The sequence below is a fragment of the Misgurnus anguillicaudatus genome, chromosome 11 (assembly GCF_027580225.2).
Source record: "Misgurnus anguillicaudatus chromosome 11, ASM2758022v2, whole genome shotgun sequence".
Lineage (NCBI taxonomy): Eukaryota > Metazoa > Chordata > Actinopteri > Cypriniformes > Cobitidae > Misgurnus > Misgurnus anguillicaudatus.
Window position 1 is genome coordinate 14842103 of NC_073347.2, and position 17135 is coordinate 14859237.

At 39.9% G+C, this 17135-nt stretch overlaps 1 protein-coding gene across 2 annotated transcripts; it reads left to right on the plus strand.

Annotated features, from left to right (window-relative positions):
* Window positions 1–359: 359 nt before the first annotated feature.
* nsd2 (nuclear receptor binding SET domain protein 2) lies at window positions 360–14714 on the plus strand. Of its 2 annotated transcripts, none has more exons than XM_055169585.2 (24): window positions 360–617; window positions 5020–5777; window positions 5887–6076; window positions 7068–7228; window positions 7343–7750; window positions 7841–7921; window positions 8018–8189; window positions 8277–8333; window positions 8439–8548; window positions 8629–8716; window positions 8800–8915; window positions 9847–9957; window positions 10031–10154; window positions 10243–10443; window positions 10704–10883; window positions 11040–11196; window positions 11830–12032; window positions 12119–12222; window positions 12298–12567; window positions 12645–12761; window positions 12894–13035; window positions 13123–13229; window positions 13351–13546; window positions 13631–14714. In XM_055169585.2, exons 2-24 carry the CDS (start codon window positions 5034–5036, stop codon window positions 13975–13977), a joined length of 4386 nt encoding a protein of 1461 aa, XP_055025560.2. In that variant the 5' UTR covers window positions 360–617; window positions 5020–5033; the 3' UTR covers window positions 13978–14714. The 2 variants fall into 2 exon arrangements, with proteins under 2 accessions (XP_055025560.2, XP_055025561.2); XM_055169586.2 differs by having other exon boundaries at window positions 607–708.
* Window positions 14715–17135: the final 2421 nt, after the last annotated feature.

A 17135-nucleotide genomic window follows, 5' to 3' on the forward strand; every position in this document is an offset into this window, starting at 1 on the left:
ATTCTTCGAGAATACTGTAAATGATTCAAAAAAGCGAAAATTAAAACTTATAAGCGTCTTTCAGCAATAATTTCATATGTTTGTGAACAGTGGCGCGCTTATTTCTAGGTTGCCAGATACTTTTAAAAGTTAAACTCGAGCGTTGCGACAACACCTTAACTGACGAATTATAAAACAATGTCAAAGAAAATTAGGTACTATAGTAAGACGTTAGAATCTGTAAAATTCACAAATATTAAATATAAATTGATTTAAATATAAAATAAAATGATACTATGCTGTAAACTAAGGCTCAGCTATCCAGCTTTTCATGTGCAACTGGCAACCAGATATTCCCTCCCTCTTTCTGCTGACGTCACATGGAAGACGTCACACAGAATCGCCCTCCTCCATTCAGTTCCTCGAGCAGTGGTCTGCCTCGCTTTGCCATTTTTCGAAATAAAAACAAAAACAGGTGATCGCAGAAGCGAACAAGTTTGGCTTAAACTACAACACCGCGATGGAGTTTGGAGTACGCCACGGGTACATGTAAAGATGCTCGGCGAAGAGACATCCGTGAATAGAGTGATATTTGAAAAGGCCGGTTGAATTGTGCGTCGAGTGTCAGCCAATCGGATGTGAGTATTTTTGGCGCTGATTGGGATGAGAGAGAGTTTCCCGCAACCTCTCAATAATACTGCTCGGGAGTAATGGAGATACTACAAACAGGTTTATTTTACCACAGACTAAATCATGGCATATCGTAATTGAGTGGAATTATTATCTGTTATGCGCCGGGTGGGATATGAGAGATTTTCTCTTGGGTAAATGAATCGTTTTGTAGTGTCACGGGCTCAGGCAGCTGCAGCTCAACCTCACTAGCTAACTGGCTAAGCTCTAGTTTTAGGGTTTGTCAGCCAAACAGAGTTTATTATTTCAACGAATTAATACAAATGTGCCATGCATGTAGTTTGTATCCCAGCCCCAGACACCTTCTCATAGATTACATAATTAACAATGCACGTTAAACGGTAACGGTCAGCGTATGGATTTTATTTGGTTTTGGTAAATCGACAGTCTGCTAGCGCCTTATCAGCTTGGTACTGTTATTTGTATGATATTTTACCCTACCCTAGGGTTAACCCTTGGTTAACTTTGGATTTAACGTTACATTTCTTTTAAAGTATTGCAAAATTGTAACAGAGTGCAGTGAGGTGATTTCAGATTCGTTAACTGTTAAAAGTTTGTTCAACGTGGGTTATTTTCTTCCAAAGATCGTTTAACTTTAACAGTTAAACGAGTCCCATCACTGAAGCTGTCTCATCCATAATCTACCTTCACTGATGTTAACGAGGCATCCTTACTGCTTCTGAATGACAATAGCTCAATTACGGGCACTTGTTTAGGACGGCTAGTTAATTTGCATATGAGTAGTCATTCCTTTAAAAAAGAAGATTCTGTTTGACTTTGTTGTAATTCTAATGGTGACGGCTTCATATTTTGCTTTGTATAGTTAACTTCGATAAGCGGTGCGTTAAATATTTTATAGAAATCGTTCAAAATGTTAATTTTGTTTAGAATAGTATCATGGTATGTATGATATTATGTATGATTCATTTGAAGTAGTGGCGTCGGGCCTACGGTTTCATTGAAGTGAATGAAAGCGGGTGGCCACCCACTCGGCTCCGTGGTAGCCATTTTACCGTGTGACCAAACCATACCCTTAAAGTTAACTGAATGATTACTGAATTATTTATCTTTAGCCACATTTAAATCATGCACACATGAATTAAGACTTTATGAATGGCAGCTTTTATTTATGGCTTTTTGGGAGGTGCAACACTTGCCACAGGTGTAGTAGGCAGCATACTTGTGAAATATCATCCTGCTTGTGGAAAAACTTGCTAAAGTTTTTTTATTTTTGTGATTTATGTTTCCACATGAAATCATTCTGCAAAAGAAAATTGTGTGAAATTTTAACCTTGATGCCTTTAATGTTGACTAAGCCCAGGATACACTGCAGGATTTTTGCACTCCTATAAAGCCCGGGATACGCTGCACGGTTTTTGGCTGTCCCAGACGAAAGATTGGCATCGTGAAACAATCGTCCTGATTTCTGTGACCGTTGCTGTACATCGTTGGTCCTATGTCGTACAGTGAGAGAGGTTCAAAGACAGTATAAAGATAGCCTACCATAGTGTCAGAAATTCAGCATGATCAACACACAGTGTGTTTGCTGCTGCGACCTGCGTACTGGTATTTGTTTTACCACTAGCGGATGCTGGTGACGTTGCGCTGACGCGTGACGCAGTCGTCGAAGCCTCTGTGTCATCATCATGCAGTCTGCATGCTTGTCGTGCCCAAGTTTAAACGATCCATTTCGCACAGTGTGATAAGGTAATGATCTTATAGGAGTGCAAAAATCCTGTGCAGGATTGATAATTAGAGCATGGGTACGACAGGCATGTACACTGTATGATGATGACACCTATTAAATCTGAGGCTTGGACGGCTGCGTCGCGCGTTGGCGCGGCATCCCTAGTATGTAATCCCCATTAAACAGGTACCGGTGCGCAGGCTGCAACAGCAAACACACTGTGTGGCGATCATGCTGAATTTCAGACACTGTCGGAAAACTATAGTAGGCTATCTTTTAGGGGTGGGAATCGCTTGGACCCTCGTGAATCGATTCTTAGGGTCCCAATTCGATTCAGAATCGATTCTTGACGTACTAATTTTCATATCTGTGACGTCATTACGTCACATTTGCTCTCAAAGCCAGGTTAATGTTTGTGCTTTTGCTACTAGTCTCTGAACTGTTATATACTGTACTTTAATGCAACTAAGGGATAAATAATGTCATTCTTATATACATATATGTCCTGTTTCTGTTGTAAGACATTAAAACCAGTAAAAATAGTAATTAAACGTGACATATTAATTCTATATGTTAACCGTCATTAACTTCCACGAACTGACGTGCGTCTAGCATCATCATTATACACAGTGATTGGTAGTATTACTGTATTTATATAATGCAGCGCACCCAGCGACTGAATAACAAACTATGTGCATATTTTTACAGAAGTATATTCATGTTATATCTAAACAGCGGATGGTTTAGGGAAACGCTATAAGCACAGTCAGAAGAGTCATGCGCTGTTTCTCCCTGCCGCTCACTCAACAGAGAAAAGGCAGAGAAAGACTATCCCAAAGTGTTTCTTGTTTTCTTGCAGTTTAGAATGAGTCAAACAGGGCTGTTCTAGATTTTATTTCTTTCTCTTCTGCTCTTGTAAGCTCCACTATGCGCTCGTGCAGTGCGCGCTCTCTCAAGTTGTCTGTGTGTAGCACCGCTCCCCCACTTGAGTTCCGCCTTTTGGCTCTGATAACGTATTTTGTAAACTAACATTAAAGAATCCATTCTTGACATTTGTGAATCGATTCAGAATCGGCCCACGTCCGAATCGCGATTCAACTAAGAATCGTTTTTTTTTGTCCCACCCCTACTATCTTTGGATGCAAGACCGGGAAAACGTCCGTCTTTGAACCTCTCTCACTGTGCGACATGGGACCAACGATGTAGAGCCACAAACAAAAACATTGCAATGATTATTTGTCTGAAACGACCAAAATTGTGCAGTGTATCCCGGGCTTAAGGTCATGTCATAAATTGAAATTAGTGCTGCTACTAACGACAAATTTTCTAACGACTAATCTTTCGACTACTTTTTCGATTAGTCGACTATTCTAAACGACCAATTAAAAAAACTCAAGTGTTTGCTAATTCATTGTGTCCATTTTATTTTGAACTCACCGGTGTCATAAACAATATAAATAACTTAAATGTTACAAAATAAATATTACAATGTAAACGATATTTAAAAAATTACAGTAGTTGCTTAATAGAAATATGAAATGTTTCACTTCTACTCTTTGATCTATCACATTATATTGCATTTTAACACATCTGAATGCCTTTTTTTTTACATATTATCTGTTCTGTTGTCAGACATAAAACGAGTAGACTATAATATAGTTACTAAACACGACCCATTACACCTTGTGTTTAATCCAACCAGCTGTTCCTTTAACTGCTGCTAAAATCCTGATTTAGATACGCGACGTCGTCTGACAAAATCACCATACATTTACATTGACGCTTTACTGCTGTTGCTCTTCTCATAATTGTTGTTGTGTTTTGAGCCATTTTTTATTTTAAATGCGAGCGATATAGCGCAGTCAATTCGGTGCAAATTCAGAATTATGAAATAATATACTGTTGTTGTTACACAAACTACAGAACACGTGCACGGGCATACCGCATCGTAGGGAGGGAGAAAACTCGCACGCAGACTCCCACTACTGCTAATCTTTCTTAAAGTCATGTTAACTTGATCAGTCATCTTTGTCAGTAACATCCTTGAATGTTGACGTTTACGAAAAAAAGAAAGTATACAGAGGAACATACATTGAAAACACTGCCACCTTTTCACTGTCACGTGAGAGAGAGAGGCGCGCACTGTCGAGGCGCTGCACGCAACGGGGGAGACGTGCTGAGCACTCGCAACAATAAATTGAGCTGTTTAAAATAGTAAAGTAAAAATGTAAATGGGAATCATGAAAAATCTATTTGTGGCGGCAAGTGTTGATTCCGTGGCGGGCCGCCACGAACAAATCAATGTATGGGAAACACTGATCGCCTTTAACATCAAAAGACAGTCATTGTACTTCTCAAAAGAGTTAATAAACAGTACAGACTAGCTCGCCGTTTCATCAATAATTATATACTTATGTTGTCCTATTCTTCTCTGTGGGTGCATCCTCAATAACTCCCGAGTGTTTTAGTTTGAGATGCTCATGCATTGCCGTTGACAAATTTTCCTGGTCGACTATTCGCAGCAGCACTAATTGAAATTACAGTGAAATCTATGATTGGAATCAAAGTTTGGTGGTTGCCAAATCTTATTTATTTTATGAGACTTTTTATTAGATATGATGAAAATGAATGTTTTAATGTAAAAATCTCTTATTGTTTTGCAGGCCCCTGATTAGTAATGACAGACAGTAAGGGGAGTTCACTACCTGCAATGCCAGAGCCCATGAGTCCTACCACCATGAAGCAACCCTCTGATTCACCTGGTGGATGTAAGGGACTTGGTGATGGGAGCACTGGCCCTACCATGCTTTTGGATAAAGCTGCCACCCAGGTGGCTGCTACACCACAAGAAAGCGTTCTACAGATGATCAGTCATAATCACACACACAGTCATAACCATACTCATGAGCGACTGAAGGACCTGACTTCTCGCTTGTTAAATGGCGATCAGGACAAAATCCCGAAACTTTGTGCTGCTACAGCCGCACAGCCCCATCTCAAGGGAGTGGAGCCTGTCCCTCAGCATGCCAGCCCTCCAAGGAAGACCAGTCCCGCTCCAGAACTCAAGTTACAAATTACTAAATGTGTTGTAAATATGAAATCGATCCAATATGAAGAAGAATTTGCAGGGCAAGTAACAGAGGACAAAGATGCACCTTTGAGACTTTCAGAGGATGTTCTGGCCTCTCCAACTGCCAGAAGCGAAAGCAGAAAGAAGAAGAGGGGTCTTGTGAGGAAGAGAACCCCACCAAATCGGAGATGTCCCATTTTAGCCCCTGCTGTAAGCTCTGATACATCTCCTCTTCTGCACAGTACCATAATGTCACATGACCTCATCAGTGAGCCATGTGTTCCTCCCACTGAGACTAATGAACGGGCTGATTGTGATATACTTGCTACTGTGCCTCCCGCTCCTGTAGAGGTATGCCCTAATGAAAGTCTTTGTACAAGTCAATGAAAAATATTTGGACCCCTCGTAGAGAGATTTGACTTCTTTATACTAACAGTTCTTCATTTCTACCATTTAACAGTCCGTGTCAGAGTGTGAGGTGAGTAATGTTGCACAGGTTGTGGATGATGTGAAAATGAAGGATTCAGACGCGCAGACCCATGTGCACTACTCCGTTGGAGATATTATCTGGACCAAGGTGTCTGGATACCCATGGTGGCCATGCATGATCACTACAGACCCAGAGTTAGACGCGCACTTTAGGTCGAAAGGTAAGGCGTGGTAGATCTGTGTAGAAACAAATTTTATTTTAATGCACTATTTGCATCCTCAAACATAAGAGCTTCATTGTTTGTGCCTTATATATCCTAGTATATCCTAGGTGTTGTATATGACTTCTTTTTTCAGCCAAACATGATCTTAGTTAACATTATACAAGTTAAATTGTATAATATTCTGGCTTCTCTTAGCTTTGTAATGTAGTTAAATGGTAGCCGGTTTTCAGAAGTGCCGGCAGGTTCAGAAGCTGGGTTTCATCATTAGTGATGAGTTGAGTGTTTTACCAAGATTGTAAATGGTTTGGGAGGATATGATAAGATCTCATCCCGATCTTCGGGTCTGGGGGTACCACTTTTAGCATAGCTTAGCATGATTCATTGAATCTGATTTGGCATCGAACTCAAAAATAACCAAAGAGTTTCAATATTTTTCCTATAACTTGACTCCTCTGTAGTTACATCATTTACTAAGACCGACGTAAAATTTAAAGTTGCGATTTTCTAGGCCGATATGGCTAGGCACTATACTCTCATTCTGGCGTAATAATCAAGGCCTTTACTGCCGTACCATGGCTTCAGCAGGCGCATTGATGTTACCCAGCGCCCAAAAATAGTCCCCCTTGTAACTTTTAGTAGCTGGGGACTATTTTCGGGCACTGCGTAATATCATCTTACACGATGCCAATGGTCCAACCAGATTCAACGGACCATGCTAAGCCATGCCAAAAATGGTACCGCCAGACCCAGACATCAGCTGAATGATTTCCAAAGCAGTAAATCAAAATCAAATGTTAACTCTAGGGGAGCTGGAAAATGAGCATATTTTTTAAAAAGTTCCTTTAAAATGGAGGTGTGAGACTCTCCAATAGGCAGAGAGCGGGGCTGGCTTTACATTTTACTGACAGCGGGGGCACCATGAGAAATGCAATATCTGTAAAATGTGAATTTCTATTATATATCTTAAATGTTTTATTATTATTTGCAGTTACTAGCCGCACAGGATTGTTGTATCATGTGCAGTATTTTGGAAACGCCCCAGAGAGAGGATATGTCTTTGAGAAGAGCATAGTCTCCTTTTCAGGAAAAGACCAATACCAATCACTTAGCCATGGCACCAAACTACAGAGTGAAACCAGTGGAAGTAAGGTACAGTTGTTATTTAACACATATTTTCCAAAAAAAGTGGGTAAGTTTTTACCACAGCCGTTTTTGTGTAACAAGAATATTTAGCCTCAGACCTGCTTGATGTTCTCTCTTTAGCGGTCAATTCCTCGTAAGATCCAGGAACAGTGGGAGATAGGTGTTTCCCAGGCTACGGAGGCATTGGGTCTGCTAATAGAGGAGCGACTGGCCAAATTCAGCTTTGTATACGAAGAGGGCAAAGCCCAGTTCAACCCACACATGTTACAGGAGCTTCAAGCACAACATAATCAGACTCAGGAGCTTGTCAGCCTCACTCCCCCAGACTCCACCCAGTCCAGCCCCAATTCCACAAAAACTACCAACCTCCCCTGCCCTCCTCTTTCAGACAGCAGCACTTCAGCAGGTAAACCCGCCCTGCCCAGAAAAGCACCTAAAATCGCAATAAAAAGGGATCGCCGTAGACGGCGTACCACAACAGAACCTGCTTCTGTGAAAAAGACCCCTTCTATCAAGTCTACTGTTCAGGTAGCCATTATTGTGATCAAATTTGTATGAGATTAGAAAATTGTTTTGTTAGGTTATGAGGGTTAAGAAATGTGATATATTGTTTGGTAGGATCCCTGCACTGCACCAGAGACACTTGAATCCCAGAAAGAAAGAAAGACGAAGGCTAGGAAACGGACATCTCGGAAAAAGGTGCGTTTTATTTTCATGGTATGTCATGATTATTGGTGTATTTTTCATCGTTTGTTGTGGTAATGGCTCTTTTTTTTTTATGTTATTGGTGTGCAGGACATACTCTGTATTGACTTGGACCTTCAGCCACAAGCCCCTCAGAGAAAACAGAGGCAGCTCAGGCAGAAGTTTCCTGCAGCACCAAACTCTGTAAAGAAAAGGAGAGCCAAAGCCGGTGTGAGCATCTTTGACACTTTAAGCACACAGTCCACCAATCCCACTCTTCCAGGTAAAACTATGATCCCTCACCTTATTTCCTTTCTTTTTTTTGCATTTGGTTCATTCACATCTAAATTAAACACGTATTTATTACCAGATTCGAAGGTATCGGCACTAAACCCCAAACCATTGAAGGATGATACAGCTTCTAAAGGTGTGTGGGTTGGTTCTTTATTAGTTGGAGCATTTCAGTTTTTGGTGGAAGGTTTAGTGGGTGTAAAATATATGTTTTGAAAGGCATTCTGATCGCTTCACACAGGAAAGAACAACGTCTCTAAACGTGTACGTGAGTCAAAGGAGGATGTGTCGCCCCAGCCCAGAAAGAGGAGCAAGATTGATAATGAGTTAAAAAAGCAGAGAGGCCGAAAGGTATGAAATTACAGTAAATGTGTTTTCAAAAAAAACATTATGATTTGGTGTTAAATGTTTTATGTATTCTCTTTGGTTAGAAGGCACAATCAGATGAGGCTGCCGCCACCTCACAAAGAAGGAGGAGAAAGCCGAAATCGGACAGGGATGATAAAAAGAAAGCCCCAAGTAAAATTGCTAACTAAATTTAACTGTACATTTCACATTTTGGGCCTTTTTTCCCCAATTTATCATGTAAACGTATTTCACAGGGGAGGTATCTCCGGCTAAGGTCAAACGGGTCAGGAAACGGAAACAGGAGTCTAGCAGACAATCCGTTCCTGCCTCAGCCAAAAAGCGCCGTCCATCATCATCTCCTGAGCCAGAGGTGTGTGGGTACTTTATTGGATTGTAAACTATTTGTAATCTTATGTAATTGCAAACCTGCAGTATTTGTTCATAATGTAATTGGGTGATTCTCACGAAATCCAGACTTAGAAGGTGTCCAGCATCAGATTTTTTTTTAAAGCCCTTGAAGCCAATTTTATTTTGCACATATAAGATTAAGGTGTGAACTTACTATAACCATTATTTTTGGAGGATTTCCTATAGAATTATTTAAATTTTTTAGATTATCTTTATCAAAAATCATTACCGCAACAGGATATTACATTAAATATATGCATTTACACTCATGTTTTCGGTAATGACAACTAAAAAGTATCACAAACAAAATTTCAACTTTTATCTGGAGAGAGAAAAATAAGAACTGCTTACCTGGTAGCCATCTTGAGTGTCAAAGTCAATTATGTCCCTTCCAACAATTTTTTTTAAAAAATGTTAGTTCCTTGAGGGCTTAAACAATGATTGAAAATTGTTGCGGAGGATGAGAACATTTTTCTTGGACACATTTATATTCCTTATTATTGTCTCTACATTTACCAATGATCACCAAATACCACATGTTTCTTTACTGTAAATGTTTATAGTATAACATGCACTGAACTTAGATTTTTTAATTATAAATATTTCCATGTCAAAGAACCTAAATCCAGTCATGGACACGTTGCGGTAATGAAAATTTCCCCCTTAAATGTGGAAAAAACAACAAAATTGGTTTGTATGATGTCATTCGAAATCATGTGCAAAATAGTACGTGAAGAGATGTTTGTAACTGTATGCCTCTTATTTTAATACTCTTACTTTGCATTTACTTTTCATATCAAAATGTTTCATGACACCTCATAAGTCTAATTTCGCAAGAATCACCCAATTATTATTCGTATTTATACTAAGTGACTATCATACGCATGTTTCAGAGTTTGCTGTGTGAGCACAGACCAGATTCTCCCAGTGACAGCACGGACGAATCCCAAGCTTCAAAAAAGACAGAGCGCACTGCCGCAGCCAAGAAAGAGAGCGTGTGTCTGGTGAGTGACCTGTTACAAGTTAACTCTATTGCCTGCTATACAGGCACGTATGTGACGTGTTGCTGTTCCACAGGTGTGTGAGAAGACAGGTGAGGATCTAGTGACGTGTGAAGGACAGTGCTGTGGCTCATATCATCCTCAGTGTATCGGACTGGACAAGTCGGCAAAAAAGGTGCTCTGTACCACTTGTACTTCAGGTGAGAGTGAGAGACACACACACACACGCACATTAAAAAATGATCTCCACTGTGAGCTGCAGGAACTTCACTGTTTCTCTCTACTCAGGAGTGCACGTGTGTTTTACCTGTAAGAAGTTTGATGGGGAAGTGCAACGCTGTTGCGTGCTTCACTGTGGCCGGTTCTATCACGAGGCCTGTGTGCGGTTGAGCGATCTGACCGTCTTTGAGAACCGAGGGTTCCGCTGTCCCTTGCACACCTGCCTCAGCTGCCACAACAGTGGCCGTGGAAATGGCAAAGCTGCCAAAGGTAATCCTGCTGATAATCAGACATGATAAAAAAAAAAATTCTACGTCATTTGCATCATATCATCATTTAATTTGTTTATAAATCATTTGCAAATGTTTTACTTGAAGATTCAGTCATTTTTCTTTATTTTTAAGCTAATGGGGTAAAAATTAGCTTATTGTTATTGTACTATCCTGGCATTACAAAGTAGGCTGTATTTTTAGTTGCTGCTGGCTTTGTGGCTTAATACAATAAAGCAATTTTCCATTATCCACTTGCAGGTAAAATGATGCGGTGTTTGCGCTGTCCTGTGGCATATCATGTTGGAGATCTGTGCGTTGCTGCGGGTAGTGAGATGCTCTCCTCCACTTCCATTGTGTGCACAAACCACTTCAGGCCTAAGAAGGGCTACAGTCACCACTCCCACGTCAACGTCAGCTGGTGCTTTATCTGCTCTAAAGGTGCCAATTTCAATGTCGTACAACATTTAAGCTTCAGGTTTAAAAAAAAAATGTTGTTGTTGAAGCATCCGTATATCCATCTAAGGACATCAAAGCACTTATAGATCTGATATGCCTGCAATACTTTTGACTAATGTTAACATAAATGTATTTAAGGTGGCAGGCTGCTGTGCTGTGAGTCTTGTCCTGCTGCATTTCATCCTGACTGTCTGAACATTGCTATGCCTGACGGCAGCTGGTTCTGTAATGACTGCCGCTCCGGAAAGAAACCCAAGTACAGAGACATCATTTGGGTCAAACTGGGCAACTACAGGTCAGACTCGAACATTGACTTTATTGTACTAATATACATGTTTTATGAGCGAGTTGTAATGAGCAACCACTTAAGAAGCACTTATAGCACCCTAGCTACAGTATAATTAGTTTACAAACACTCAAAATAGCATCATCCTTGCCACTTCATAGAACATCCTAGTAACAGTGGCAAATTTTGCAAAGGATGCTCATTGGATTTTTTTAAGGGCCAATATTATGCCCATTTTACAAGATGTAATATAAGTCTCAGGTGTGCCTAGAATGTGTCTGATTCCTGTGAATAGTATCTTCAGTCGCATTAGTGCTACAATCTGCCAACAAACACATTTAGAAAAGCTTGTTTTGGGTAAAGTTACCCAGTCAGTCAGTGGCTGTGGGTGGAGCTTTATCAGTGTGATGTCACATTAAAAAGAGAATCAAAACAGCATGTGTAATGAGAATGCTTTGGTTTAATGGGGATTAAAAAAGGAATTGATGGATTTTTTTTATTGTAGGGTGGTTGTGTTCACACACTGCCAACATGCATTTATGTCCAAACACCTTGTTAAAGTAAATGACCCTTTAAAATTTAATTGTTTCACATTAAAGGTAATTTTCTCACATAGGCGTTTGACCTCTTTTCAAACTCTAGGTGGTGGCCTGCAGAGATTCGTCACCCCAAGAACATCCCAACAAACATCCAACACCTCCGGCATGAAATCGGAGAGTTCCCAGTGTTTTTCTTCGGCTCAAAAGACTACTTTTGGACCCACCAGGGCAGAGTGTTTCCTTACATGGAGGGGGACAGGGGAAGCAAATACCAGCAGAATGGAATCGGGAAGGTGTTCAAGAATGGTAAGAAAAACTTGCCTTATTTAATTAGCTTTCATTTGTATACCAATACGTTTATTGGTGTTATTAAATGGTTCCCATCTGTCCAGCGCTGTTGGATGCTGAAGCTCGTTTTAATGAGGTCAAGATGGAGAGAGAGGCCAAAGAGGCCCAACAAAACAACAAAAAACCTCCTCCTTACAAATACATTAAGGTACTGTGCATTAAAAGTTATGAATACATAGACATATTTGCACACAAGCTCATTTCATTAATACACTGGTTTAAGGTAAACAAGCCTTGCGGGGGAGTGCAGGTATACACCGCAGACATTTCCGAGATCCCCAAATGTAACTGCAAGCCATCAGATGAACGGCCCTGCAGCTTCGAGTCGGAGTGTCTGAACCGCATGCTGTTGTACGAGTGCCATCCGCAAGTGTGTCCCGCCGGAGAACGCTGCCAGAATCAGGACTTCACCAAACGCCTCTACCCCGAAACCAAAATCGTTCGCACTGCAGGCAAAGGCTGGGGCCTACTAGCAATGAGAGACATTAAGAAAGTAAGCAATAAAGGTGCCTGACTGTATATCATTACTTACTGACTCTTTCCTAACTGTTTGATTCGTGTGTCACACAGGGCGAGTTTGTGAATGAATATGTGGGCGAGCTCATTGATGAAGAGGAGTGTATAGCAAGAATCAAATACGCTCAAGAGAACGACATCACACACTTTTATATGCTCACAATTGACAAGGTAAATAAAACAAGTCACATGCCACAAACACTTGTACTGTATCAGGTTCTTGTGTATGAAACCCTGCAGAAATGCTACAGATTATCCGACAAAGAACAGTGACAGATTGTGTGTGTGTGTGTGTGTGTGTAGGATCGGATTATAGATGCAGGTCCCAAAGGGAACTTCTCTCGTTTCATGAACCACAGCTGTCAGCCCAACTGTGAGACTCAGAAATGGACCGTTAATGGAGACACACGTGTAGGCTTGTTCGCCGTGTGTGACATCCCTACTGGTGAGCTTCAATCCTGGACTTTTAAGACATTTGTGTGAGTTTTGAACGCATGTTGTCTGAAGTTAATTTGTGTGTTGCTGTTTTCAGGAACTGAACTCACTTTTAATTATAACCTGGACTGCTTGGGGAATGAAAAGACTGCGTGTCAATGTGGAGCGCCCAACTGCAGTGGTTTCTTGGGTGACAGACCCAAGGTAAGCCACAGTGGCATTTATTTATCATTATTTGTATCTTTGTTATCTTGGATTACAGTGCAAGTTGCAAAAGTAATCCTTCACTTTAAATAATCTTTCAATCTTTTCTTCTCATCCTCAGAACGGTCATTCATCTGAGCCCAAAGCCAAGCATCAAAAGAAGAAGCCCAAAAAGAGAAGGCCCAGGAATGAAGGGAAGAAGTCTGAGGATGAGTGTTTCCGTTGTGGGGATGGAGGAGAGCTGGTTCTGTGCGATAAGAAGGGCTGCACCAAAGCCTATCACCTTTCCTGCCTTGACCGCACCAAAAGACCATTTGGTAAGAACTTAGCTTTTTTACAAAAATGTTTAGGATGGAAAATATTGTGTTTGAATGTCTTTTAATCTCCCGTTTGTCTCGCAGGTCGATGGGACTGCCCCTGGCACCACTGTGATATCTGCGGAAAGAACTCTGATGCTTTCTGCCAGCTGTGTCCTAACTCCTTTTGCAAGGCTCACCAGGAGGGGGCGCTCCTGTTGCACCCAATCACAGGCCGCCTCTGCTGTCAGGAACATGAAGACTCCGATATTCACACCCAGGCAGAGACCACCAATGATCACGCATCTATCTCTAAACTGACCTCAACTACCAAACCACGCAAGTACAGACGAAGGGCAGGGTCCAAAACCGCTGGCAGAGCAGAGGGCAAAACCGGCAGCAAAACGGCAGCTCCCAAAAAGAGGGGCCGTAAAAAGGCAGCAGACGTTTAGTGGGATATTGAACTGTGGAACCTGTCATTCCTCCCACTAACTCCGCCCCCTTTCCCTCAGCCCTGCCCTGAATGATTCAGTGATGATTGACGTCGCCGTGACTGTTCTCCCAAACTGAAAGCACTGTGTGTGTCTGATCAGGGAAGCGTGTTTAACACTGTAGAGCCGACAAGTCAGGTTCGTGTCCTCACCCTGCCTCTCTTTGTGTTTCCCTCGTGTATGTGTACTAAGAGAAACGGGCACGGGCATCCAACACAGAGCTGACAGCTGGAACACCTCAAATCAACAGCATTAGACGCCAAACTTGAAACGTTTTACATCTTTTTGAATCTTGGCATAGATGTTTGTGTGCGTTTTTGTTTTTTTAACAGTAGATATGTATATGGAAATGTATATGAAAGACCAAAATTATAATAATACTGGATTTATTGTTAGTAACAGGTGCCAGGAATCTTTTTTGTATTTTGTTTTGTTTTAACAAGTGGTATCTTTAACCAGACACTATGGGTAGCCCTTGAATTACATTTTTATAGTGAGATGAGTCCATTTAACTATAGAGCAGCACATTTTTTATTTTTATTTTTTAGCTCGGTTCATTTTTGTAGCTCATTTTTTTGAGTTTCCGTAATATTAGGATGTTAAATGAGTCTGTGAAATCGACCTATTCGGAGTTTTAAAAGAGCGAATCATGACGGGGCTTCTTGTGATACTTGCGAGAAATAAAGCTTTTTAAAGCAGCTATGTCTTTTTGTGTGTTTTTGTGATGTTGTGATGCTAAACAAATGCATAAAAATTGATTCTCAGAAAATTACTACGCATCAGGCTGTAAAAACCATCGCACATTTTAATCAAGTAAGAAGCAGACTCTGCTGTTGATCGTATAATTTTTTCCAAAAGTAAAATCGAAAAGTGTTTACAGTCGAATTGTGATTCTGTGAGACTTGATCTGCAGACTGATGGGAAATTTGCATGCATATTATGATGTCTGATAAGGATGAGCAGATGTCTGCACTCATAGGATTTCACAACAAACAGAAATTTTGGATTTGCATCCTTAATGTCTGATCATGGGCTAATGTGTTGCCTGGTACAGTTAATGTGTTCAGATTCAGAATTGTAAATTGGTAATCCAGATCTGAAATAAATGGGTCATTCTACGAAATTGTCAATTTTTCTACCCATAGCCATTACAGAAATATTACACTTGAAAAACACTTTAGGGTTACAATTTTTTTTATATTTTAAAATGAAACAATATCTTATTTGAGCAATTACACATTCTTGAGCCATCAATGTAGCAATATTTGATTTTTATTTATTAATTAGAATTCCAAGCACCACAGAAGTGCTCGTCCCCACGGCACAGAGGGAAAATGCTTTATTTTTAGATCAAAAACAGTGTTTTCTTCTATTTAAAAAACAATAATGTGTCCATAACTATCAAATATATGATTTAAATTAAAAAAAATTAAAAAAAGCTAAATAAATATAAAATATATAATGAAAGTAGTGGTCCCCTGGAGTTGCGTCACTGGATTTTACCGTTTAACAAACAAGCACTTAATTTTAAATAAAAATCACACTGATGACATCACTTGGCTTCCTTCTTTCACTTTCCTGGAGATCTATGAAGAGAAGCCCATGACAAGTCCACTGTCTCTTCTCAGTTATCAGAAATCTTCTCATTTATCTTATGATTTCATATGAAGCTTTTAGTTTAAGTCACTGGTATGACCTTCTTTATTGTTTGGGAATTGCAAAAAACTAGAATACAAATGGATTAAACTACTTAATTTAGTGAGTATAGCCTACAATGATTGCCAACATGTGGTTTGATACTTTGCAGTAGCAATTTTGTAAAATGCAGTTTCATGAAAATTGTCACTTGTGTTACCTTCCTTATGGGTAACACCATTGAAGATCATCAAGACCAGTGACTGGTGATTTGTTGTGTCACTGGTGTTACTGTGTTTTTTTCTTTCACATTAAATAAAATCTTTCACATGTGACATAATGATAATTTTAACTGCATTGAATTCTGCTACACTTAAGAATCAAGCTTTAAAGCTGAAAAAAAATATATAAATAATATTTCAAAAACACATTGCTAAAGTAAGGTAACACCAGTGACAAAAATGTGGTTTATGCAGTCTTTAAGTACATGTACACAAAAAAATAAAATAATTAAGCTGCCATTTATGTGTACTCATATAGTCAAAGAGTAATCTAATAATGTGGTCTAAGTTTAAATGTTAGAAAAAGAAATCAATTTTAAGACATCTTGACACACCAAAAGTGGACGTTTCTGTAGAATGACCCAAATATGACCACAAAACCAGTCATAAGTAGCACAGGAATATTTGTAGCAATAGCCAACAATACATTATGGGCCAAATGATAAAATTATTTACTTCCGTAAATGAATAAAACGGGTATTTATCTTTAGTAATAATATCTGTTGCTAAGGACTTAATTTGGACAACTTTAAAGGAAATAAATAATTCGATTTTTTGCACCCTCAGATTCCAGATTTTCAATTAACGTTAGCCCTTACGGCAGCTTTTGTGGTTTAGGGTTTATAATAAAAAAAATTCTATTGAGTTTAATCAGATGTTAAATAATATCATAAGTTGAGTATAACATTAGAAACAGTAGGGTTTGGCAAATAAAGAGGTTTTCTGGGTTACTTTGCATAAAAAGACATTGTGTATAGTTATGTAACTTAAAAGGCACGCCACGGAACTTTTTGCCCAGTAGGGGGCGCAAGATATGTAATGTTCAAGTCTAGCGCCCCTAAAGGCCACAAGCGCCACCAAGTACCCCAGAGTGCACCCTGGACGATGGGGCGGGTCGACACGTTGGGATGGACCGACACGTGTCGCCCCGCCCAGCTCGACGGTTATTGGTCTATGATTAAGATGAGCTTATTGGTGTAGAGATGTGCGACGCTTTTACAGCTAATTGGTGTAGAGAATTATGACGCTTTGAGCAGGCTTGGAATGCGGAAGTAGCCATTCAGACGAATCATGAGGCGAATACACTTTTAATATATATTAAAAAGCGAATATAAATTGTGTTTTTGCGTTTATCGTTTCAATTTCACAACATTTCATCAAAACAGATATACAAAGAATTGAGGATTACGACGAACAGAATAG

Bases quoted from the DNA above. Each gene is read 5' to 3' on its own strand.
- nsd2 (XM_055169585.2), top strand. From the start codon at position 5,034: ATGACAGACAGTAAGGGGAGTTCACTACCTGCAATGCCAGAGCCCATG. The intron at 5,778-5,886 runs GTATGCCCTAAT...ACCATTTAACAG, and splicing joins TGCCTCCCGCTCCTGTAGAG to TCCGTGTCAGAGTGTGAGGT. The intron at 10,444-10,703 runs GTAATCCTGCTG...ATCCACTTGCAG, and splicing joins AAATGGCAAAGCTGCCAAAG to GTAAAATGATGCGGTGTTTG.